Source organism: Rutidosis leptorrhynchoides, chromosome 7, assembly GCF_046630445.1.
Source record: "Rutidosis leptorrhynchoides isolate AG116_Rl617_1_P2 chromosome 7, CSIRO_AGI_Rlap_v1, whole genome shotgun sequence".
In the NCBI taxonomy this organism is placed as follows: Eukaryota; Viridiplantae; Streptophyta; class Magnoliopsida; order Asterales; family Asteraceae; genus Rutidosis; species Rutidosis leptorrhynchoides.
This window is the reverse complement of record NC_092339.1, coordinates 356,250,799-356,276,552: the sequence shown is the minus strand read 5'-3', so window position 1 is coordinate 356,276,552 and position 25,754 is coordinate 356,250,799. Positions and strand designations below refer to the sequence as shown.

At 35.1% G+C, this 25,754-nt stretch overlaps 1 protein-coding gene, 1 non-coding gene and 1 pseudogene across 3 annotated transcripts; 1 reads left to right on the top strand and 2 right to left on the bottom strand.

Annotated features, from left to right (window-relative positions):
- Positions 1-13,801: 13,801 nt before the first annotated feature.
- Positions 13,802-19,392, top strand: LOC139860435 (metal-nicotianamine transporter YSL2-like; annotated as a pseudogene).
- Positions 19,393-19,799: 407 nt separating this feature from the next.
- LOC139860790 (U2 spliceosomal RNA) lies at positions 19,800-19,995 on the bottom strand. Its single transcript, XR_011763408.1, has one exon. It is a non-coding gene; the product is annotated as a U2 spliceosomal RNA (small nuclear RNA).
- Positions 19,996-20,858: 863 nt separating this feature from the next.
- Positions 20,859-24,904, bottom strand: LOC139857083 (rab GTPase-activating protein 22-like). 2 transcript variants are annotated; one of them, XM_071845801.1, is made up of 5 exons: positions 24,426-24,904; positions 23,237-23,372; positions 23,056-23,105; positions 22,351-22,404; positions 20,859-22,259 (listed from the first exon to the last, which is right to left on the bottom strand). In XM_071845801.1, exons 1-5 carry the CDS (start codon positions 24,719-24,721, stop codon positions 21,032-21,034), a joined length of 1,764 nt encoding a protein of 587 aa, XP_071701902.1. In that variant the 5' UTR covers positions 24,722-24,904; the 3' UTR covers positions 20,859-21,031. The 2 variants fall into 2 exon arrangements, with proteins under 2 accessions (XP_071701902.1, XP_071701903.1); XM_071845802.1 differs by having other exon boundaries at positions 24,088-24,561.
- Positions 24,905-25,754: the final 850 nt, after the last annotated feature.

The window sequence follows — 25,754 nt, the reverse complement described above, 5'->3', positions numbered from 1 at the left end:
AGAATATGAGAGAATATGAGAGAATATATTTAGTGTGTGTTTTATAAACTCATAACACACATATTTATACTCAAAAAATCTACTATACAATATCTATAATAATAATAAAATTAACATCCAATTTAACTTTTATAACACTCCCCCTTGGATGACAATTTTATTAGAGAATAACTAGTACTGACTCGTTAAAAACCTTGCTAAAGAAAACCCATTGGGATAAAACTTTAGCTAAGGGAAAAAGAGTGCAGCATAGAGTTGACTCCCCCTCAAGTAGGCAACGCCTGAATTGTTACATCTTCTGAACATGCCTCATGCCAATATTATGAATGTGTGTTCTGAAAATAGCAGTTGGAAGTGCTTTGGTGAAAAGGTCAGCAGAGTTTTTACTGGACTGAACATATCTCATTTCAATCTGGTTGTCCTTAATGAGATTTTGAGTGTATGAGAAGAATCTAGGAGGTATGTGTTTTATTCGGTCACTTTTGATATACCCTTCTTTCATCTGTGTTATGCAAGCTACATTATCTTCATAGATAGTTGTTGGACTTTTATCGCGTTCTAGTCCACAAGAATTAGTAATGAGTTGTGTCATTGATCTCAACCAAAAATATTCCCGAGTAGCTTCATGTAATGCAATCACTTCGGCATGTTTTGATGATGTTGCAACAAGTGTTTGTTTTTGAGAACGCCATGATATTGCGGTACCTCCATTTAGGAATACATATCCATTTTGAGATTTAGCTTTATGTGGATCAGATAAATAACCTGCATCTGCATAACCAACCAAATCTTGTTTCGATTCGTTAGAATAAAATAATCCTAAATCAGTAGTTCCTCGAAGGTATCGAAATATGTGTTTGATCCCATTCCAGTGTCTTTTGGTAGGAGCTGAGCTGAACCTTGCCAACAAATTAACTGCAAAAGAAATGTCAGATCTTGTACAATTTGTAAGATACATAAGAGCTCCAATTGCACTAAGATTTGGTACTTCTGGTCCTAGGATATCTTCATGATCTTCACAGGGAAGAAATGGATCAGTGTCAACATTAAGTGATCTAACAACCATAGGAGTACTTAATGGTTTTGCCTTGTCCATATTAAAACGTTTTAAAATCTTTTCAGTATATGTTGTTTGATGTACAAGTAAACCATTAGGCATATGTTCAATTTGTAAACCAAGGCAATACTTGGTTTTTCCGAGATCTTTCATTTCAAATTCTTTCTTTAGAAGTTGAATGGCTTCATGGATCTCTTTTTTTGTACCTATGATATTAAGACCATTGACATAAATAACTACGATATATATCTGGTCATTGTTTTTATAATTAAAACACATGTGCAAATAAGTTTATATGTATACACTTTTCTTATCAAGTAATCACTTAATCCGTTATACTATTGTATCAACCCATATAAAAATCTTTGTGATTCAATGGAATACATTTCTTTAGGTTTTGCGTTAGATGTTTCTGATACCTTAAACCCTTCAGGTATATTCATATATATCACTATCAAGTGATCCATATAGATAAGTAGTAACAACATCCATGAGATGCATTTAAGTAACTACCAGGTTGATTAAGTATCTAATAAGTAATTGTATCCATTACATAAGGATAAGTTTTCCTCATAATTCATTTCTGGTCTTTGTGGAAAACCTTGAGTTACAAGTCTAGTTTTGTACCTTGTAACTTCATTTTTCTCATTTCTTTTTCGCACAAAAACCCATCTATATCCCACAGGTTTCACATCTTTAGGTGTGAGAATGATAGATCCGAAAACTTTTCTTTTATTGAGCGATTCAAATTCAGCTCGTATTGCTCCTTTCCAATGATCCCAATCATGTCTATTTTGACATTCTATGACAGATTTTGGTTCTGGATCATCATCATCATTCATGATGTCATATGCAACATTATATGAAAATATCTCATCAAGATTTTTCATTTCATTTCGGTTCCATAATATTTTTGAATGTGCATAATTGGTTGAAAATTCCGTATTGACATCATCAATCTCCTCTGCAGAAGGAGTATTGATTTGTAGTTCTTCTTGAACACTTTCTTTTACCTCATTATCAGCTGATTTTCTTTTTCGAGGATTTTTATCTTTGGAACCAATTGGTCTCCCACGTTTCTGGCGTGGCAAAGACTCAAGAATGACATTATTGTCAGTTTTTGGAATTTCAATTCGAGCTGGAGCATTTGCTGCTGGTATATATGATTTAGTCACTCTTTTTGTATATGTAAATGCATCAGGCAATTTATTCGCAAGTTCTTGCATATGCATTATTTTTTGAACTTCGGTCTCGCATTCTTTTGTGCGAGGATCAAGATACATTAATTGAGGTTCACACCATGAAACATCATTTTCTTTATTTTTTATTTCTCCCCCTAATCTAGGGAATAATGTTTCATTAAAGTGACGATCAGCAAAACGTGCTGTAAAAACATCACCCGTCATGGGTTCAATATATCTTATTATTGAAGATGTTTCATATCCAACATATATTCCCATCCTTCTTTGAGGACCCATTTTAGTGCATTGTGGTGGTGCGATAGGGACATAAACCGCACGACCAAATGTTCTAAGATAGAAAATATTTGGCTATCGACCAAAATTAAGTTGGTAATGGAGAATATTTATGACTTGCACTTGGTTTAATGCGAATTAATGTCACATCATGTAAATTTACATGTCTCCATATAAATATTGAGAGTTTTGTACTCATTTCTAATTGTCTAGTTATTAGCTGTAAGCGTTTATCTATTGATTCAGCTAAACCAATTTTGTGTATGCACATGAGCAACTGGATGTTCAACAACAATCCTTGTAGACATATAATAATCATTAAAAGCTTGAGATGTTAACTCACCAGCATTATCAAGTCTCATCCTTTTAATGGTGTAATCAGAATAATGTGTTCTTAATTTAATAATTTGTGCAAGAAACTTTGCAAATGCCATATTATGGCTTGATAACACACAAACATGAGACCATGCGTTAGATGCGTCTAATAGAAAAATGGTCCACATGATGGATGAATTAGTCCATATATATACCCTTGAATTCTTTCAAGAAACATTGGTGATTATTTCTCAATGTGCTTTTCATTAATCGCCATATGTGATTTTCATTAATCACCATATGTGTTTTTCGTTAATCACTATATGTGCTTTTCATTAATCACTATATGTGCTTTTCATTAATCACCATATGTGATTTTCATTAATCACCATATGTGCTTTTCATCATATATCATTTTCACCATATGCGCTTTTAATCATATGTGTTGCGCTTTTCGTCATATACACTTTTCATTATATGCGCTTTTAATTATATGCGATGCGCTTTTCATCATATGCGCTTTTTATCATATGCGCTTTTAATCATATGCGCTGCGCTTTTCATCATATGCGCTTTTTATCATATGCGCTTTTAATCCTATGCGCTTTTCGGTGCTACATAGATATTTCTCATTTTCGATTATCATTGACTGATAGTCATATCCATTATGATATATATCAGAGAAACTTAACAAATTTCTCTTTGATTTGGGAGAAAACAAGACATTGTTTACCAAAAAATTCGTACCATTTGGTAATATGAAATTTTGCATTTTTCGTTTCTTATATCAAGTTTGCAAGAGCTGATATAGTATTTATAATTCCTTCATTTGATTTAAATCAATGAAATATTTCTTAGATTTGATCATAGTGTGTATGTTACTACTATCTGCAATACATAGGTCTTTACCATTTAATTGATGTTGTATTTCTGCAGGATTCATACTAAAACTTCAAATAAGATAAGCAAATAATGAGTTATATTTCAGCAAGATAATCAAATTATATTACCTGCAAACAAGTTATAATCTGAAATACATAAAAGATAACACTTAATAAAATATATGCGTTATGGTCTAAAACCATTTATTTATGAGTGATACATAAAAAAAAACTAGGCATCTTAGAAAATTCAAACCATTCAAGTCTCAAGGTAGCTCAGGGTTAATTTAATCAAGATTTGTCAACAGATTCACTCTCGTTTTCTTTTCTTTTGGGACTTATTTGTAGAGCTAAACAAGATGTTCATGTATTCAAGAAATACTAGACTGATGATCCACGTTACCAGATCATTAATAAGAATCTCCGGAATTCTTATAAGAGCGTCTACTAATATCTTTAATTTTATTCTTTCATGGATCACTGTTATTATTATTATTATTATTTTTTTTTTTGATAATTAATATCGTATCTATCTTTGAGTATTTTCCATAATACACTTGGATTTTCGATCATATAATATGTAGATTCTAAGGACTCGTCAATATGTTTGCTAAGAAAAATACTTACTATTGCTTTCTCTTGTTCGGAATAATTGTTATTTTCATTCAGGGTTTCTAAAATACCGTTTGATTCGAGATGTTTTTCTACATTCATAACCCATGTTAAGTAGTTGTTCCCACTTGTTCTAAATGAGCAAATTTAAGCCTTTTCAAATTCGACATTTTCTATTATCATAAAGATGAATAACATAAATCATAATCATAATCAACTTCTATTCATAGACAAATAATAAAATGAAATTAGAATCATTTTAAATTCATAAGTAGCAAACAACAGAATAATGGTATGATTACAAATAACAAAACCACAAGGGCAGGATAGAATATAGGTTCACCCGGTGGTATATTAGCAACAATGATGATAGTTAATATGACCAATACAATAGGAAAAATCATCCTTGTGTGAATCATTTTTACAAAAACTTTTTGAGAGTAGTAATCTGAAAAATGAAGATTGATTTGTGAAAATGTGAAAACGGAGATGTTTATTTTATATTTGAAAAATATAGTTGTTGTAACGTCGTCAGTTGACGTTAACAACCGTTATGTATATATGACCGTTGTAACGTCGTTAGTTGACGTTAACGAATAAAGTCACTATATCAAAACGCGTATGAGTAATATAAAGGACAAGATTTTTTTTTTCTTATTTTAACTTTTAAGATTTACTTTTAATAAAAATACAAACTACTTTTTCTTATTTTAACTTTTAAGATATGCTTTTAATAAAAATACAAACTACTTTTTCTTATTTTAACTTTTAAGATTTACTTTTAATAAAAATACAAACTACTTTTCTTATTTTAACTTTTAAGATTTACTTTTAATAAAAATACAAACTACTTTTCTTATTTTAACTTTTAAGATTTACTTTTAATAAAAATACAAATTACTTTTTCTTATTTTAACTTTTAAGATTTACTTTTAATAAAAATACAAACTACTTTTTCTTATTTTAACTTTTAAGATTTACTTTTAATAAAAATACAAACTATTTTTTGTTATTTTAACTTTTAAGATTTACTTTTAATAAAAATACAAACTATTTTTTTCTTATTTTAACTTTTAAGATTTACTTTTAAGAATAAACATTAGTATGCATGAAATAAATAATGATTAATTGCATAAGTAATCATAAATGTTAGATAACATATAAAGACCCCATCGTATTCGTATTGATCGGAATTAATCTCGACCCATGGTACCGTGTTGTCAAATGACGTGTTGCGTACATAAAGTACCGTGTTGTCAAATGACGTGTTGCGTACAATCATGAGGTCTTATTAACATAAATATAAATGTTAGTGAAGTTAATAAGAGTTAGATTACAGAAAATATAATTCAGGCGGTATAACCGACCATATATAACTTAAATAACATAAATATAAATGTTAGTGAAGTTAATGAAAGTTAGATTACAGAAATATAATTCAGGCGGTATAACCGACCATATATAACTTAAATAACATAAATATAAATGTTAGTGAAGTTAATAAAAGTTAGATTACAGAAATATAATTCAGGCGGTATAACCGACCATATATAACTTAAATAACATAAATATAAATGTTAGTGAAGTTAATAAAAGTTAGATTACAGAAATATAATTCAGGCGGTATAACCGACCATATATAACTTAAATAACATAAATATAAATGTTAGTGAAGTTAATAAAAGTTAGATAATTTCTTACCTTGATTAGTGACGTGTGCTTGCTTAGATAAACCTTGATTATACGGAGCACTTCGTGCTGATAACGTGTTATAATTCAGTAGGCTTATAACTACTTTTAGTGGCCTAGTTCTTGACTGTAGACTACTAATAAGTATATAGAGAGAATATGAGAGAATATGAGAGAATATATTTAGTGTGTGTTTTATAAACTCATAACACACATATTTATACTCAAAAAATCTACTATACAATATCTATAATAATAATAAAATTAACATCCAATTTAACTTTTATAACACTTTATAATTTGTTAATAACTAATGCACCCACCTTTATGTTGTTGGAGGTTTTATTAATTTCTTTCGTGTAGGGTAAAATAATCGATAGCCGGATAAATCACTGAATCGTGGTATCACTTTCCGAAAGTAATTATTCGACCCTTATAGCCTGGGTTACACGAATATCACTTTGGGATAAGACAGAGATTAAATTCTTGTTTTGGCAGAAACAAGAATTCCTTTTGCAGAAGAATATTTTGGTGTTCGTAACTTGTGTCTCTACTCATGCATATTGGTTAATATATTTATATACACCCTTATCATGAAAGAGTCTTTTATTAAAATCAATTGGCCGATTGATTAATAAAAGTATCTTCTATAATATTCAAAAGTGGTTACAGGAAGAATATTTCTATAAACAAATATTATCACTTCCATCATTAAAGTAAAAGTTGTTACTTTTACAATAAACAAATATTATATTTTACAACTATCAAAGCATGAGTGATCACTTTATAATAAACAAGTATTATTCCTTCAACCACTAAAGCAAAAGTGGGTGCAAGAATAATTCTTCCGTAATCACTCAAAATTGTGTTAAGTGTTTTCTTACTGATGTCTCTTAAGAACCAGCACTGCAAAAGGACCAGCAGCGCAAAAATCAGCAAACAGGACCAGCAGCGCAAAAGTCAGCATACAGGACCAGCAGCGCAAAAGTCAGCATACAGGACCAGCAGCGCAGAGGAACCAGCAAACAGGACCAGCTGCGCAGAACAACCAGCACAGGGACCAGCTGCGCAGAACAACCAGCACAGGGACCAGCTGCGCAGAACAACCAGCACAGGGACCAGCTGCGCAGAACAACCAGCACAGGGACCAGCAATGCAGAACAACCAGCACAAGGACCAGCAATGCAGAACAACCAGTACAAGGACCAGCAATGCAGAACAACCAGCACAAAACACTTAGCCAAATTTCAGCTTACTAAGAAAACTTAGTACTGAAAACACTTAGTCAAATTTCAGGTAGACCAAGTCATGATAGTAAATAATAGAAAATCATTTTTGGGTCCAGGTAATCTATCACTTAATGGGTGTACACTCCGTACCTCCAAACCCATTTACAAGTGTAGATTAAAACCCAAAATTACACTAAATTTACAACAATCCTCCCCAATTTAGTGCAATTCATTTCATGAGAATTAAACAAATTAAAACAAAACTCATGCATAAATGAAAATATCTTGAAGATTGAATTTTCACCTTAGTACATTACACATTCCAAATATTCGAGAATCGGGGTGTTCTAAGAATTGAACCCTTCAACCCATTTGAATAACTGAAAATAACATACACATAAGTTTTCAAATACTCTAAAGCTATCCTGACACTTTACAAGCCATGTGTCCATATCCATTCATGAATGTATCTAAAGCAAAAGTCCAATCTTTGTTGAAGCGGCAAAACTTCACATTCACATAGGTAGTTCATTTCAGTCATGCACCTGCTATTGCACTTTTTCAAATAAACCATTAAGAAGCTAAACTTCATCCTCACCTTCAACAGGTCCGAGTACATACCTTACCTTGGGATGATACAAAATTTTGTACTCCAAATTTCTAAGTATAAGCCTTCCACATTGAATTCAACTTCTAATTTTCATCAGAAGGGAATTGGGTATCTTATAATTAGAAATTTATGTGGACTTTAAACCCATCCCCACAGCAGACTTGTTCACCAAGTCTCTTACCAATCCCTTCGTCAAGTGATCAGCTAAATTCTGTTGTGACCTCACGAACACTATAGAAATCACCCCATTCATGATGAGTTCACGAATCATGCTATGTCTGACACCTAAGTGTCTAGACTTTCCATTGTACATCTGGCTATAAGCCTTTGCCAATGTCGCAGCACTATCACAATGGATAGACATGGGTGCTATAGGTTTAGGCCATAATGGTATCTCATGGATCAAGTTTCTAAGCCATTCTGCTTCTTTACCAGCAGCAGCTAAAGCAACAAACTCAGATTCCATCGTTGAGTTGGTAATACATGTCTGCTTCTTAGAAGCCCATGAAATAGCACCTCCCCCAAGCAAGAACACCCAACCACTCGTTGAAGAATGATCTTCAATATTGGTTATCCAACTCGCATCAGAATATCCTTCTATTACCGAAGGAAACCCATTATAAGATAAACTATAGTTCATAGTTTTCTTCAAGTACTTCAGTACCCGCATAATTGCTTGCCAGTGATGAGTACTAGGATTACTAGTATATCTACTCAGTTTTCACACAGCAAAAGCAATATCCGGCCTTGTACAAGTCATGGCGTACATCAAACAGCCAATCACCTGAGAATACTCAAGTTGTGATACAGCTTCACCTTGATTAGGCATAAGCTTCTCATTTGGATCAACAGGGGTACTCACAGGATTACATTCAAAGCAATTGAACTTTTTCAACACCTTCTCAATATAATGAGATTGACAAATCGAAATTCCTTTGCTTTCATGTTTGATCCTAATGCCAAGGATAACGTCAGCCTCCCCCATATCTTTCATGGAGAATTTTGATGACAAAAATTCTTTTGTTAAATCAACCTGACTTTGGTCAGTCCCAAAGATTAACATGTCATCAACATATAGACAAATTATAACTCCTTTACCAGAATCATCAAATTTACTATATACACATTTATCTGCTTGGTTTAATTTAAAACCACTAGATAAAATCACTTCATCAAACTTTTGATGCCATTGCTTAGGTGCTTGTTTCAAACCATATAAGGATTTCACAAGTTTGCACACCTTGCCTTCAGTTCCTGGCATGACAAAGCCCTGAGGTTGGTTCATATAAACCTCCTCATCCAATTCACCATTCAAGAATGCTGTCTTCACATCCATCTGGTGAATAACTAGATTGTGAATCGTAGCCAAAGCAATCAGCAGTCTAATGGTAGTGATACGTGCCACGGGAGCATAAGTATCAAAATAGTCAATTCCAGACTTTTGTCTAAAGCCTTGAATGACTAACCTTGCCTTGAACTTTTCAATAGTTCCATCCACCTTCATCTTCTTTTTGAAAATCCATTTGCAACCCAAAGGTTTGCAACCAGGAGGTAGATCAGCTAACACCCAAGTGTTATTGCCCATGATAGAATCTATCTCATCATTAATTGCCTCTTTCCAGAATGCAACATCCTGAGACCTCATTGCTTCATCATATGTTTTAGGATCATCATCAACATTGAAACAATACGAATATTGGGTAGAAACATCATCCCTAGAACCTTCAACTAAGTATAGTTGAAAATCTGGTCCAAATGATTTAGGTTTCCTTTTTCTTTTGCTTTTCCGAAGCTCAAGTGACTGATCAACAGCCTTTTCAGAGACTTCATCATTACAATCCTTATTGATTCCATTGTTACTTGGAATCATATCCTTTGGTCTAGGTATAGATGAAAATCGATTTTCATCAAAGATTGCATCCCTTGAATCAATCACAGAATTGATTGAGACAAACTCATTAGGCTCTATTACATAGAACCTATATGCCTTGGAATGTTCAACATATCCAACAAATATGCAATCTATACCTCTTTCACCTAAACTTTTCTTCTTGGGATCAGGTAGTCTTACAACCGCCCTACAGCCCCATACCCGAAGATAATTCAAGTTAGGTTTCCTTTTATTCCAAAGTTCATAAGGTGTAATCTTGTTTCTTTTGTTAGGAACTCTATTAAGCAAATAACAAGCTGTTAACATAGCTTCCCCCCAAAATCCTTCACTTAAACCCGAATAGGATAACATGGAATTAACCATTTCCTTAAGGACCCTATTCTTCCTTTCAGATATACCATTTTGTTGTGGAGTATAAGGAGCTGTGGTCTCATGGATAATACCAACGGATTGGAAATACGATTGGTCAATGTATTCACCTCCCCTATCTGTTCTAAGTCTTTTAATCAAAGCCTTTTGTTGTAATTCTACTTCAGTTTTAAATATTTTAAATTTATCTAATGCTTCATCCTTAGTATGTAACAAATAAACATAGCAAAATCTAGAAGCATCATCAATAAAAGTCACAAAATATTTCTTGTTCCCTAAAGTAGGAGTAGCATGCAAATCACATAAATCACTATGTATTAATTCCAAAATTTCAGTATCACGATGTACATTTTGAAATGGTTTCTTAGTGATCTTTGTTAACATACACGTTTTACACTTTTCATTGTTCATGTCAAAAGCCGGTATTAATCCATCTTTAGACATATCTTGCATTCTTTTAAAGTGTATATGTCCTAGTCTAGCATGCCAAAGTGTAGAATTATTTATGCTAGAAGTAGATATAAAAGCAAAATTAACATCCAAGTGATTAATGTTAAGTCTAAACATTCTATTGCATAAATAACCAAAACCAACAAACATACCATGTTTTGACAAAACAAACTTATCAGATTCAATCACTTGTTTATAACCACAACAATTTAACACACTACTGGAAACCAAATTTTTTCTTATTTGTGGTACATGCAAAACATCAAACAAACAAATAGTTTTTCCAGAACTAAAACACAAATTCACACTTCCACGTCCATGAACAGAGGCTGTTGACTCATTTCCCATATGAAGAATTGATCCATCAGTCACGGACTCGTAAGTCTTGAACCAAAATCTATCCTTGCATACATGGGTGGTGGCTCCCGAGTCAACCCACCACGCGACATCATCATCCTGCACAAAATAAGCCTCAGATATATATGAAACATAATAATTCTCATTTGAATTATTAAATATATTCTGACCTTTCGAGTTGTGGTTGTTTAAACCATTTCTCGAACCGCTTGTGCTAGATCCTTTGGCATTATTATTACCAAAAATAACCTTGCAATCCTTTTTCATGTGTCCAGTTTTACCACACTTCCAACAAGTCAATTTAGACTTCTTGTTCGGATTAGCCTTGTTATAACCTTGATGTTTACGTTTGCCCTTTTTGTCATTATTACTAGTGAACTTTTTATGTTCCACCATATTGACAACAGAAGTACCAGCAACTTCGTTGCTCTTTGGCTTGTCATTATCCTGCAACCTGAGGGATTCCTCAATACGCAGATGACTACCCAACTCAACAAGAGTTAACTCCTCCTTCTTATGTTTCAAAGAATGTTTAAATTCTTTCCAAGATGGAGGTAGTTTATCAATTATGCTTGAGACTTGAATAGACTCATCCATGTTCATCTTATGTTGTGTGAATTGACCAAGTATACGAATGAGCTCATTGTATTGTTCCAAGACCGGTCTAGAATCGACCATCTTGTAATTATTAAAATTACTCACAAGGAACTTTTTACTAGAAGCATCCTCAGACATATACTTGGTTTCTAAACAGTCCCATAGTTCTTTAGAAGATTCAACATTTAGGTAAATATCAAAAAGGGAATCATCCATACCATTGGGGATTAAACCTCTAGCGATGTAGTCATCGTTCTCCCACTTGCACCTTTTTCAAATTTGTTCAATAGTGGCATCATCACCATGATCTTCAGGAATTGGTGTGCTGAGTACGTACACCACACTCATGCTGCTCAGAAAGAAGTGCATCTTCTTTTGCCATCTCCTAAAATCAATTCCCTCAAACTTATCAAGTTTGGAGAAATTCGCCGTCATGTGTTTCATCGTAGCTGCCATCGATTATAACAAATAATTACTTTCGATTGTTGGAGGTTTTATTAATTTCTTTCGTGTAGGGTAAAATAATCGATAGCCGGATAAATCACTGAATCGTGGTATCACTTTCCGAAAGTAATTATTCGACCCTTATAGCCTGGGTTACACGAATATCACTTTGGGATAAGACAGAGATTAAATTCTTGTTTTGGCAGAAACAAGAATTCCTTTTGCAGAAGAATATTTTGGTGTTCGTAACTTGTGTCTCTACTCATGCATATTGGTTAATATATTTATATACACCCTTATCATGAAAGAGTCTTTTATTAAAATCAATTGGCCGATTGATTAATAAAAGTATCTTCTATAATATTCAAAAGTGGTTACAGGAAGAATATTTCTATAAACAAATATTATCACTTCCATCATTAAAGTAAAAGTTGTTACTTTTACAATAAACAAATATTATATTTTACAACTATCAAAGCATGAGTGATCACTTTATAATAAACAAGTATTATTCCTTCAACCACTAAAGCAAAAGTGGGTGCAAGAATAATTCTTCCGTAATCACTCAAAATTGTGTTAAGTGTTTTCTTACTGCTGTCTCTTAAGAACCAGCACTGCAAAAGGACCAGCAGCGCAAAAATCAGCAAACAGGACCAGCAGCGCAAAAGTCAGCATACAGGACCAGCAGCGCAAAAGTCAGCATACAGGACCAGCAGCGCAGAGGAACCAGCAAACAGGACCAGCTGCGCAGAACAACCAGCACAGGGACCAGCTGCGCAGAACAACCAGCACAGGGACCAGCTGCGCAGAACAACCAGCACATGGACCAGCAATGCAGAACAACCAGCACAAGGACCAGCAATGCAGAACAACCAGTACAAGGACCAGCAATGCAGAACAACCAGCACAAAACACTTAGCCAAATTTCAGCTTACTAAGAAAACTTAGTACTGAAAACACTTAGTCAAATTTCAGGTAGACCAAGTCATGATAGTAAATAATAGAAAATCATTTTTGGGTCCAGGTAATCTATTACTTAATGGGTGTACACTCCGTACCTCCAAACCCATTTACAAGTGTAGATTAAAACCCAAAATTACACTAAATTTACAACATATGAATCATTTTTTATGCATAACATATTTTCTCAAATACAATCTAAAACTTGTATCAGAAATTTTAATAAAATTTGGTATAGTGTAAAAAAACTCTAAAAATGAAAAACATTCATCTTGAAGCTTTATTGACATTTTTTATACTCCGTAGTATTTATAGAGTTAAAGTTATCTATGTAAAGAAAGATTATATTAGGTTAAATGTATCATAACTTTTACTAACATGCATATTTGTATTGTAACTTATCTTTTTTTTTTTAAACGGCGATTTTTTAGCATCAGTAGATCATTTTTGTTTCAACGACTGTCATCATTTGCAAGTAACACACAATTTCGGGCGGAAACCCAAACCCGATCGACGTTACCCGAGAACACATCCATTCGGGCAGTGGTTCCGGGTAGGGTCCGTGAACGAATTCGGTAAAACCTCCCTATAGGATCAATATATACCACCATTATTGGTGTTCAGTTGGTTTAAAGAAAATCATGTCATCCCTATCTCATGACACAAAGTACATGGGAAGAACCGTTGAGCTATGTCAGCAAGTTCTTGTATTGTAACCTATTAATATTTACCTTTAATAATTACTCTACAAAACATCATGTACCACTAGTTAATGCATAAATTGTTTTCTTAACTATAGTTCTTAAAGTTATGTTTGGATAAATTCAAAATTAATTTCTCAAATTAATTACTCGATAGTAATACGATGAAAAAAAGACTTCTACTCGAGAGTATATCATCTTTACTTTCGATTAAATAAATAATTGTCAATATCACAAATACTCGAGAATAGATGCATGATGAACAGTCATCTTTACTTTCGAATAAAGAATTAATTACTTTTTGAACACCGAAGAACATAAACAAAACGAGGTTTTCCTCGGAAAAACGATACTCATATCCATCGAAGAACTTGGATACACTGTCTTCGCTATCGTCGTTACTGTAATTGGAAATACCACACATGTTTCCCGAAGTAAAATGGTACTATGTGATCATAGCCTACATTTTTGCTCTCTCTTTAGCTTTTTGTAACGCTTATGGAGCGAGGCTGACTGACATTAACTTGGCCTATAATTACGATAAAATCGGACTTTTCATGATGGCTGCATTGTCAGGGGACGACGATGGAGTGGTGGCCGGAATGGTAGGTTGTGGGCTAGTGAAGTCGGTTGTCTCGGTTTCTTGCATACTGATGCATGACCTGAAAACGGGACAATTGACTTTGACTTCGCCTAGAACGATGCTTCTTAGTCAAGCTATTGGTACTTCCATAGGCTGCATAGTGTCGCCTTTTAGCTTCCTTTTACTCTACAAAGTGTTTGATATAGGAAACCCCAACGGAAAATACTAGTTAGGCACCGAACGCATTGATTTATAGAATCTTGACGATTCTTAGAGTACAAGGTTTTTCGGCTTTACCTAAGCATCGTTTAGACTTGTGTTACGGTTTCTTTGCGTTTTCTGTGGTAATCAATGTGATCAAAGACGTGTTACCAGAAAAAGTAGATAAGTGGATGTCACTGCCGATATGTATGGCTGTGCCTTTTTAAATGGTGGTTATTTTGTTGTTGATAACCTCTGGTTTTTCTGGTAATGTTAATGCTCCATTTCTCCCGTCATTCTTTGATTTCCTTAGATCTGTCGATGATAATGTCACTCCGTCTGGTTACCTTCCTCCTAAAGCTTCGATGGTTGACGGGTCAACTGTTCCGACCAACAGTGGGCTGCCGGAATTTCCTTTTTCTGAGTCAAAGTAACGACAGAGACACCATTTTTATTGGTCGACTTGGGAAGACTTGCACTAGGAATATGATTGAGTCAGAGTTGGTAAGTTTGGGTCGGTGACGGAAATCAAATTCTGGCCAGCTAGACGCTACTGTTTCGCCTCTTTTCTGTCCCGGAGAATGCTTCTTCTGTTGTGGCAGTGATGAACGGTTCACAGTGTTTTGGGAAACCCATTTTAGTGGCCTGGCCGATTCGTCGGGGTAACAGAAAGCTTCCTGGATGTAAGTCTTCGGCTTCCAATCTGAGGTGTAAGTTAAACTCTAACAATCTCGTGACTGATTTTCCAGATCTTTGTGTACTGGTGGTTGATGTTTTACCTTTCTCTGATTTAAAGCTTCAAGCTTTTTTGGTGAAACATAAGATTGTTGTTAATCGTGCTATTAGATTGGGACAATTGGTTGCATCTTATGTTGTACGGACTCTGTTAGTTTTGAGTCAGCTCTTGCTGCAGTTACAGTTGAGTTTGTATTAGTTTCCCCCTTTAAAGAGCTTGCTAAGAGCCTTTTTAGATACACTTGGGTGGAAATTGTTGGCATTCCGGTTACTCATGCCTCCGATTGTAACACTAAGAAGGTAGCGTCTCTTTTTGGAGATGTTGTCTCCGTATCCAATTCTTCCACGAGTTTTGGTAATGTTGGATCCTTCTTTGCTTTCATCAAAACCAAATGTGTTAAACATGTGCATGATTCCATTCAAGTGGATCTAGAGGATGAGGTTTACACGAATACGTTTGTTTGGTTTAATGAGGTGAATCATTCGGTTATAAATGCTAATTGGTTAGATGATGCTTTTCCTTCCGAATTATTGGCTATTTCTAACCGGTTTGTTATGGCGGGCCATCCATTCTATGACCAACAAGTTGGAAATGTGCAAGACGCCCTTGATGTTTCAACTTCCAAACAAAGTGATGCAGCTGAAGTCGATGAGGATGCGGTAGCTGCTGTAATAGATTGCGTAGAAGAGGTTTCCAGATCGGGATTGATATTTGGAAGTTTTGAGGTTGATGTTCTTGTTGATTCTCCGGTTCACAAACTTGATTCTCGTGTTTTGGTTGATACAATTGTTGAAGTCCCTATTTTGGATGAGGTTGAACCGGGTAGTCAACAATTTGAGGTGCAACATTGTGAGGCGGTACCACCTGTTGAGGTTGAGTCTTCTAATTCTCTTGGTGTTCAAAGTGTTAAAAAGTGTACGGTGGAACCTCGAGTTAAAAAAGATAAACACAAAGCAAAGAAGGATAAGGGTTCGTTTGTACTTCGGGATGAAGAGAAAGTGGACCATGCGGGTGACAAACAAGAGGTTTTCGATCAAGGATTCGTGGATAGTGTTCTGGGTGAAACAACCCAACCCGTATTAAAACCGGCCCATAAAAATTTTTTCTTTTAATACGCGTTAAATAATACTTTAGGTCCCGTTACACATATTCCAAAACGTATTTGTTATCAAGGTAAGTTCATCGAACTTAAAACATACATTAATGATTTAAACTCCTTAATACAATGGTTCATTAATTAAATCGTAAACCGGTTATAATCATTATGACCTGACTAGTTACGTTTACACAAAACCGAGCATGGTGATTTGGGACTACGCTACCCAAATCCTAATCGAGTCCAAAAGCAAGATCTTCTAAAGCAACCTAGCCGAGATCTCTAATTCCCAAGCTTACCCGAGCCGCCAAGCATGCGAACCTATAAAAATATCAACAACGAGAGGGTACGCTAACGCTTAGTGAGTGAGAATATACTACATACATATATATGCATAAAATGGACACGCCACAAAATATCAAATACCGCATACCGGAGCATCCAAGCCTAAATGCAAGCTAATACTAAGCATACCGTACGATCACTAAGCAACGAGCTCAAGATACATCAACAAAATATAAGTTCACCAACGACGATATGAACAACGCCAATAAGCTACACCCGAAGGTTTAGCTACACCACGACAATACTTTAATAAGAATACGACAAACATCGATGTTCACAACATCCATAGTACTCAAGATCTCATGGCTAGCCCAACGAATGGTATCGTCAACATCGAACTTAAATCCCATTCGCCTATATTAATGTGGTATCGTCAACACCGAACTTTAAACCCACATATGAGGTATCGTCAACATCGAACTTTAAACCCTCATCAACGTCACTACAATAATCGTATGGCATCGTCAACATCGAACTTTAATTCCATACGTATGAGGTATCGTCAACAACGAACTTTAAACCCTCATCAACATCACAAATATACTCTAGGGTATGGTATCGTCAACATCGAACTTCAACCCATACCCCCACAAATAAATAACTCATATACATACGTATATAATTATTCCACTCACAAGCCCATGTGATAATGTACACACGAAGTGTGCACCTCGCCAAAGGTGGTCAACCAAAACGCACATCCGTGCCAATTGGACATGTACACAAGTCCATCAATTTCACCTATATGTGAAGTGAGCTCTATAACCGAGAACCACTTCACCCGACCCGCACCCATCCTACACATACATATGCATATAGGATATTAACACTCACCTTAAGCCTTGATGAATGCAACCAAGTAATCCGCAACTCGTCAATGGAAAGTACCTATTCCATTATCACAAATTCAACAACACACTTAGATTGGATTTACAAACCAACCCAATTTGACACTTAGTGCAAATTCGACCCAAATGTAATTCCAAGTACAAACCGCGCCCAAACTAACCAATAATTACTAACACGGGTGAAAATGGTCCTAATATGCCAAGTAAACCCAAACACAAGTGTTAAACACATGTCTCACCCATTTTGACACCAAAACCCTAATTTTGACCCATTAAGTCAAAATCTCACCGTTTACAAGTCTTGACACCAAAACACATTTAACTCGGTTTAATACTTCAACTTAATCCATTTTAAGTTTATAAACCTTAATAAATCAACAATCGGGTCAAAATCATCACCAAACCCTAATTTTGGCTCTAGTCAAAATTAGTCAACTCCAAGAACCCTAAATGTCCCCAAAACCTCAATAATCACTAATACTAGTGATTATACACCATTTACAAGTCTTACAAGCATGAACTTGCACACCAAACCCAAAACCCGACATTAACAACAAAAAAAACCCGAATCTTGGTGTTAACCTTCAATTAACAACTAAATGGGTTTCACCTATGAATCATACAATCAAAAGCCCTAAACTTGAATGATGAACACGAAAATGAATTTCGGAGTTAGAGCTTACCACTAGTATCACCGTGTAGCTAAGAACGAGGAGAACACACTTGTCAACTACGCCAAGGATCAACTCCCGATCCTTCCTTTCCAAAAATCCTTTTGAAATCAAATGGGTGTTTGATTTTGAGAGGAAAAATGAAAAGAAAAGGGAAATTAAAATGAGAAATGAAATGAATGGATGAGGTTAAATCCTCAAATCTGGCTCAAACGCGAAAAGACCAAATTGCCCTTGAACTTCATTTAAATTTACAAGAATCTGGTGCCAGTTCACACCATTCGCCGCGCCGCGGCCTAATTCGTCGCGCCGCGACGATTGCCTCGAACTGGTGACTTTGTTAACAAGCTTTCTGATCTGGATTTATTTGAAACGCCGCGCCGCGGCTCCCTTTGTCGCGCCGCGACACCCAACGTGGCCTGACACATTTTCTCGCATACAAGACTTTAACACCCAAACATGTATCGAACCCTTCATACGCCTGTCGTACATACACAATACACCTATAAATCATGTACGGGGAAAAACGGGGTGTTACACTGGGTACAATGGGTTGTAGATCGGATTTTGAAGTTTTGGCGACCTCGAATGACGTTCATGTTGTGGAAATGGATCAGAACGTTGGTTTTTTTGAGGGTCTTGAAAAGGAAGGTGAGCTCCCTCCTCGCGTGCCGGGTATTAGGATTGGTAGTTCTTCGACGAAGGTTTCATCTTATGAGATTAAAAATCGGAAGGGCAAGTTATTTATTCGTTTGAAGGTGGACGGGGTGGTTATTAAACCGATCATAAAGATTAGGAAGGGTAAAGAGGTGGTCAAGTAGTTTTTGTTCGGTTTTTGTCTTGTTCTTATGTTGTTTGTCATCTTAGTGTTGGGCATATTGTGTTGGATCTTGTTTTCTTGATTTAGTTGTGAGATCGGTTTAGCAACACAGTTTGCTCAAGGCTCGGGCTTAGGTAGCTTTTGCTCTTTGGTAGTGTTAGGGTACGTTTACTGCCTCCGAGCCTTGCAGAGTTTTTGACTCGATTGTATCTTTGTTAGTCTTTTTCATCTTCTGATAAAAAGATTTGTTTTTATGTTATCGTTATTTTAGGAAAAAAAATAAAAAAAAATGCGTATGGAGTTTGATTGTGTTCGCGTGGCATAAGGTTAACGATATTGAAACTGATTCAATGGTTCATGCGGTTGCGTTGGGTTTGATATGTGGTCAAGGAATGTGGTCCCTACCGGCCTCGGTTCTTGCGTTGGCAAAAAATAACACCCCCTTGTCTGTATGAAGTTTGTAACTTCTTAAAATTAGATGTGTAATAAATTGTGTGATCGATTTTGGAAAGATGCAATAATATCATCAAGAATAGTTTGATCGATGTTTTGTCATTAGTTTTATGCTCATTTTCATCGTCAATCAACATTACAAAATTAAAGACTCATTAGATGGCAATTACAATGAAAACCATCAAGAAACATACGATACACCTTATTAAGATTAGACCTTATCAAGATTAGATTGTAAATGTAATCTATAACTACATATTCTTATGCTGAATAAAGGTTCTTAGAAAGATTTATTTGCATAAAAGTCACGCAAGACATAAACCTCAAACCTATGGTGAAAACAGGGTTTGAAGTGGTGACGAAAACCAACTGCTCTTAAAAGTTAAAAAAAAATTGAACTGATGGTTTAGAGGGGTGAGCCAGGCAATGGTAATAGTGCAACACCAAAGCGACTCGCAAAGACCCCAATAGCAAGCTATTGTAATGGGCCTTTCCCCATGAAAAATAAGATTAATATCGAGTGAGCCGATGACTCACATATCAGATATTAAACTGATAAGAACAGATACTACACTTGATCTTAGCCAAAAGGCCGAGAAAGGTATGCTTATACCACCCTTTGGCCTGTTATTATATAGTGATCATTTTGTTTGATATTTGGTTCAACCAACCGATGTGGGACTGTAGAATGAAATCATGTTGCTGCTCTTTTTCTTTTCTTATTTTATTTTCCTTTTTCATTTTTGTTTCTTGTTTATTATTTTCTGTATCCTGCCTTCCATGGGACTCTTGAATAAAGAAGAAAACAAATTATTATATACATTTATTTATCCTTTACTATTGATATTCTACTATTGTAATATGTATATCTGATATTTATATCTATGTAATGTAATACGGAGTATGTATTTGATGAATTCTTCATCAGGTAACCAGCTTTTCTTCTATTGCAGCTATATAAGCTCTCACATCATCTACCGTGTAACAAAAACGATGACACATCATCAGATCACAACTTATAAACGTCAGTTAGATGCAAGAATAGTAACCGAAAATGTCAGTCAGATCACAACTTGCATCAGACTTTACTCCAAATCCAATTTTATGTGTGCAGCTTCAATAGTTTTCATTGCATGCATCAAATTTTTCAGTTACTATTTCTTGTATCTAACTGTTTGAATACATACAATAGAATTTGGAGTAAAGTCTGATGCAACTTATGATAGTTGACCATACATTTTATTCGTCTAAGTTCCTTTTGTTGTTTGCTTTGTTGACTGAAAATCAAATTGAGTTCAACAAAATTACAAAAGCTGTGTGTATATAAAATCAAGTTGTTTTGTTTTCGGCTCGGTTTTACTTTAACTCCCAAAGTAGAAAACCAAACAAACGTAAACCTAATCGATGATCACCGCTACGTGACTACGTGACAAAATGAAATTTATAATATGACTTGTGTTGCAGCTATTTAATTCCAATGACATTGTTGAATTATAACGAGATTCAAGAGTTGATGAATAATATCTGTAACTTATTCAAATGAGATACAGATTCCATTCATATAATTCACATACAAAATCAAACAAAAAATAAAAATAAAAATTAAAGATTAGCAAATAAGTAGAGATTAATTAACCACTCCTAAATCTTATCATGGAGGGTTACAACCAAGTCATGTGCATCATCAAGCAGTTTCCATACATCCAAATGTCCAGCCATGCTATTACACTCTCTCAATATTTCATCCATGCTGCTATACTTTTCTATAATTAGCTTCCTCCGTTGCAATACACACGCCGCTATTGCATACAGTAACAAATCATCTGTCGGTGGGGCCCTCAGCCTCATCCTACCCCACGCCGATTTCGTAATCCCCGCCCTAATCGCCGTCTGATCCGCCCACATCACCTCCCATAAACACAACGTCTGTTCAAAATTCAACTCTCTCCTAAACAGAACAACCACCATTCTGTACACGAAGAAACAATCCTCCGCCTGCAACTCCTCCAGGTGTCGGTACAGATGCGTGTCTTTACCCTTGATGATCTTCGACACTATGTTCAACTGCCGCCGTATCCCAACCTCATCGAGTCGGAAATTGTGACGCGCTTTTTTCATGAAACCGACAAAGCACCAGAAGGCTTCACTGTCGTCTTCTACTACTGAAATAATCGGCGAAAGTAGATCGCTCATTCCTTGACAGTAACCGATTTCCGGGTCGTACAACGCGTACGCTTCGAGAATCGAAACTAAACGTGCAGCATGGAAAATCCTGCACGGTTCCAGATGATTATAATCCTTTAGACATACGCTTTCGGCTAATGTGCGTGCCTTTGTTGAACACACTGCTGCTTGAGATGGCGTGTAAACGATCCATTCATCGTTTGCACGGATCGCATCCAGACGAATGATTCGTTGCCATGTGGAAAAGCTTTCGGACCTGTAAGAATTCGTAGTTTTACTTCCTCCTTTGTTTGACGAACTGCTGCTATCCTTATCCTTGTCCTTATCCTTATTATTGTCATTATTATTATTATTTGCTTCTGCGACTTTTTCGGGTGTGGGTGACGCATGCATGACATCAGCTTCTACAGACGAGTCGGAATCGGAAGACTCGCTTTCACTTTTTACGGTGATTTCACTTCCTTCACCGCCTTCTCGCGGATAATTCTGACCAGTTGAGTGGTCAACCTCAGGAGAGGCGGCGGTATCGTCTAGGGTGGAAGAATCTATGACTTCCCCGGCATCTTTGCTGACATCACTTCCTTCGCTGCTGACTTCACGTTTTTCCATTATCGGGGTACTCTGACTCTGATCATATTGTTTATAAGTTTGTTGACACTGTTCTCTAAGCTTCTCATACTCTTTCCTGTCAGGAAAAAAAATATAGACAATAATTTTTGAAACACACAACACTTCTTGCATTAAATTTAGATATTTTTTATAGATGGGATGTATACCTATTCTTAACTTTAACAGCGTCTCGTTCTTCTTCTGAACTTTTAAGATCATAGCTGCAAAAATAGAAAGCTAGCTCTCAGATAAAATAATGTGTTCCCTCTCTAATTCATAATATACACATGTGAAATTTAGAAATACACAACTGCCAACTGTATTTTGTCTCTTTAGCATACATCAAGATGAACATCATTCACTATTGTAATGTTTTTATATAAAAACCCAGAATGCTATAACTAAGCAAAACTCATTCAAATGCGAACACTTATCTCCTTTAGAGTCCACATACACCCCATAACGAACATCACTTAAATTTTATATTGAAAAAATCAAAAATCAAAAATCAAAAATCAAATAATACTAATATATGAAAGTGTAATAATAATGTGTTTGCAAGAAGGCAGAAGCCTAATTTAAGTGAGCAAAAGAGTAACTCTTACAGATTACATAGGTTATAAGGAGAGAGATTTATAACGCTACCAACGAAGGCCTATAATTATAAAGAAAGGAATACTTGAAAGGGAAACTATAAACCGAGACAAGCAGACAAACATAGATATGATACAAACATTTCGATGTGTGAAACGCAATAAATAAACAAGATGTACATCATATCAGAGAAGATGAAAGGTTGAACTTTTATGCAGCATGATGTCAATGAAATATGCATATTTTCAGACTGGATATGATTGGTCTTAGGTACTTACACTCCAAGAAGAAACGGCCAGACTTTAGCTCTTAGATCAGGATGAACACCCTGCATAAAAAAAAGAATATCACCAAATCATATAGAATAGAATAGGTAATTAAAGCACATATAAAAAGTCAAAGCACTATACCAGAAAGTGACCAATTGCAACATAAATTTGCGATGAGGAAAGAACATACCCCATTTCTAACTTTCTTCAATAATTTGACTCCGCCGTCACATAATCTTCCATCTTCATCAAATAAAGTCTTCCATTGTTTTGGTTGAAGAGCATGTTTTCTTCTCTTTCTTGACCATGGTGATTGAAGGTGGCCCCTTTATAACAATAACACAAGAAATATTAGCCTTTATAACAAACCACAAAAGTAAAAAATGGGTACATATGCTATTGAAGACTTAAAAAAAAAACTCTTATTTGACACACACAAAAAAACCCAACGAACAACCATTAATAAAAGTAGTTTGCAAGTGCATCACAACAAATATTTCCAAGTTTATAAAGTTCCACAGTTCTGCACATTTTACAAGATTACATGGATTTGTTGCAATTCATTTACAGCAGTAGAAACATTTCACACACATTAACTTGATACAAAAAGCATGTTAAAAGACTAAAGGGTATACTGAAGCATGTACCCGAACTAAATCTATATCTACCATATAGTACTAGCCGTATGAAGGGACACGACAATCACAACTCCGACATCCGGGCAGAACGAGGCTTTTAAGTGGAGCCGATATAGAAGCTAAGGGTACAGTGTACTAATGAACTAAAGTTCAAGAAAAATGACAGATACCTTCATCCGCAAAAGCTAATTACCCAAAAAAAATGTACCATTTTGAACATTTCTTCCCCTATAAGTATATATATACACAATGTATGTAGGTGTGTTGACTACAGGAGTAAAAGGCCTACAACGGATCGAGTAATTAAGTAGAGAAATCAACAGATCAGTGCAACTTTTGGAGTAAAAATTTGGAGTTCGAGATCTGGAAAACGAAGAAGATATGAAATGAAGGAAGAACTGACCTATTAGTAGAAATTGGTGAGGATGATGATGATGACGAAACAATTAATAGAACTGATCGCAAATGAATCCACGATGACGATGACGGAGATGACGATGACGACGGAGATGACGGCGACGGCGAAGAAGTAGTACTCCGCCGGAGTGCTCTCAATAAATATTGTTTCTGTTGTGACGCCAACATATTTCCTCTTTTGGGACCTAAATCTATATCTATACCTATATCTATATGTAATAATTATATCTATAATATGACCTAATTGATCCTAATAACTGAAATGATAAAATTAGGGTTTCCGATTGATCTAATTCGATTCAGATGAAGTTATTGTCGTTTTACCTATTGGAGTAAACGAGAGTGGCAACAATGGCGAGACCAGCCATGACGGTGACGGCGATAGCTATTCCGACATTAGATTGAGAGCCGTAACCACTACCACCACCAATACCGCCGCCGGTAATCCAAACAATCGGACCAATTCCTCCGTCGTTCTTTCCAACGGCAGCGTCAACGAAACCGTATCCAGTCCGACGACCATCACCACCGGAGGAGAAGACGTCGAACATCAATGAGAAAAGTAACACCAGTAGCACCAGTGATATTCTTGTTATTTGCCCTAATTTTATCCACACCATAACCTCTTTAAACTCCCTTTTTGAGTAGTTGTTATTTGATTAACTTTAACTATAAGTATTATAATTAAACTAATCCTCTCTCTAACTGGATTTTCACAACACTCGAATCAAATTAATAAATGGTGTATCCTCGATTAATGATGACGGCGATTTTAGTAAGTATACATTTACATATTTCAAGTATCACACACACACACACACACACTTGTGTGAGGACATCTTTGCGTGTAATAAACGGTATGGTAGTTATCAAAAAAAAAAAAAAAAAATACTGATTTAAGCCCAAATGCAAAGCCTAATTCTTAGGCCTGAAAACTCGGCCCAAATTCTAATTACAAGCATCGGCCCAAACCTTCTTTTTATAATCAATAATTTCAAATACTTTGAGTGTTGTTTCGTTTTTAAGATTATTTATCTATAGACTAGAGAAGACTGTTTCTCTTTTTATTTGTTAAAAATCTCTTGAATTATTGTAATTCAACTTTTAACAAAAAAAAAATATATATATATATAATCAATAATTTCAAATACTTTTGAGTGTTGTTTGGTTTTTAAGATTATTTATCTATAGACTAGAGAAGACAGTTTCTCTTTTTATTTGTTAAAAATATAAATTTATATCTTGAATATTGTAATTCAACTTTTAACAAAAAAAAAAAAAAAAATAATATCTTGAATTATTGAATTATTGTAATTCAACTTTGAATTGTTGAGTTAAAAGTAATAATTTTTTTTAACAAGAGTCACATTTGTATAATTAACTCATATAATTAATAGATTCACAAAAGTTACAATATCATATCGTTTTTAAACAATGTAATATTAAGAAAGCTATTTGTAAGTATTAAACGGCTCTGGTTATTGAGTCGACAGCATGCGTCGATTTACTGGTGATTTAACTTACTCCTCACGTGCTTCTTTTAACCCACGTGATGTACTCACAGTTGACAATTCCATTCATTGGGTGAAATTTTAACATACCATACCGAACTAAATCATCGTAAGTGGTTTCAATATATTATATGAAAGAATA

Bases quoted from the DNA above. Each gene is read 5' to 3' on its own strand.
- LOC139857083 (XM_071845801.1), bottom strand. From the start codon at position 24,721: ATGGTGTGGATAAAATTAGGGCAAATAACAAGAATATCACTGGTGCTA. The intron at 23,106-23,236 runs GTATGTTCTTTC...TTTTTTATGCAG, and splicing joins TGAAGAAAGTTAGAAATGGG to GGTGTTCATCCTGATCTAAG. The intron at 22,260-22,350 runs GTATACATCCCA...TTTTCCTGACAG, and splicing joins GCTGTTAAAGTTAAGAATAG to GAAAGAGTATGAGAAGCTTA.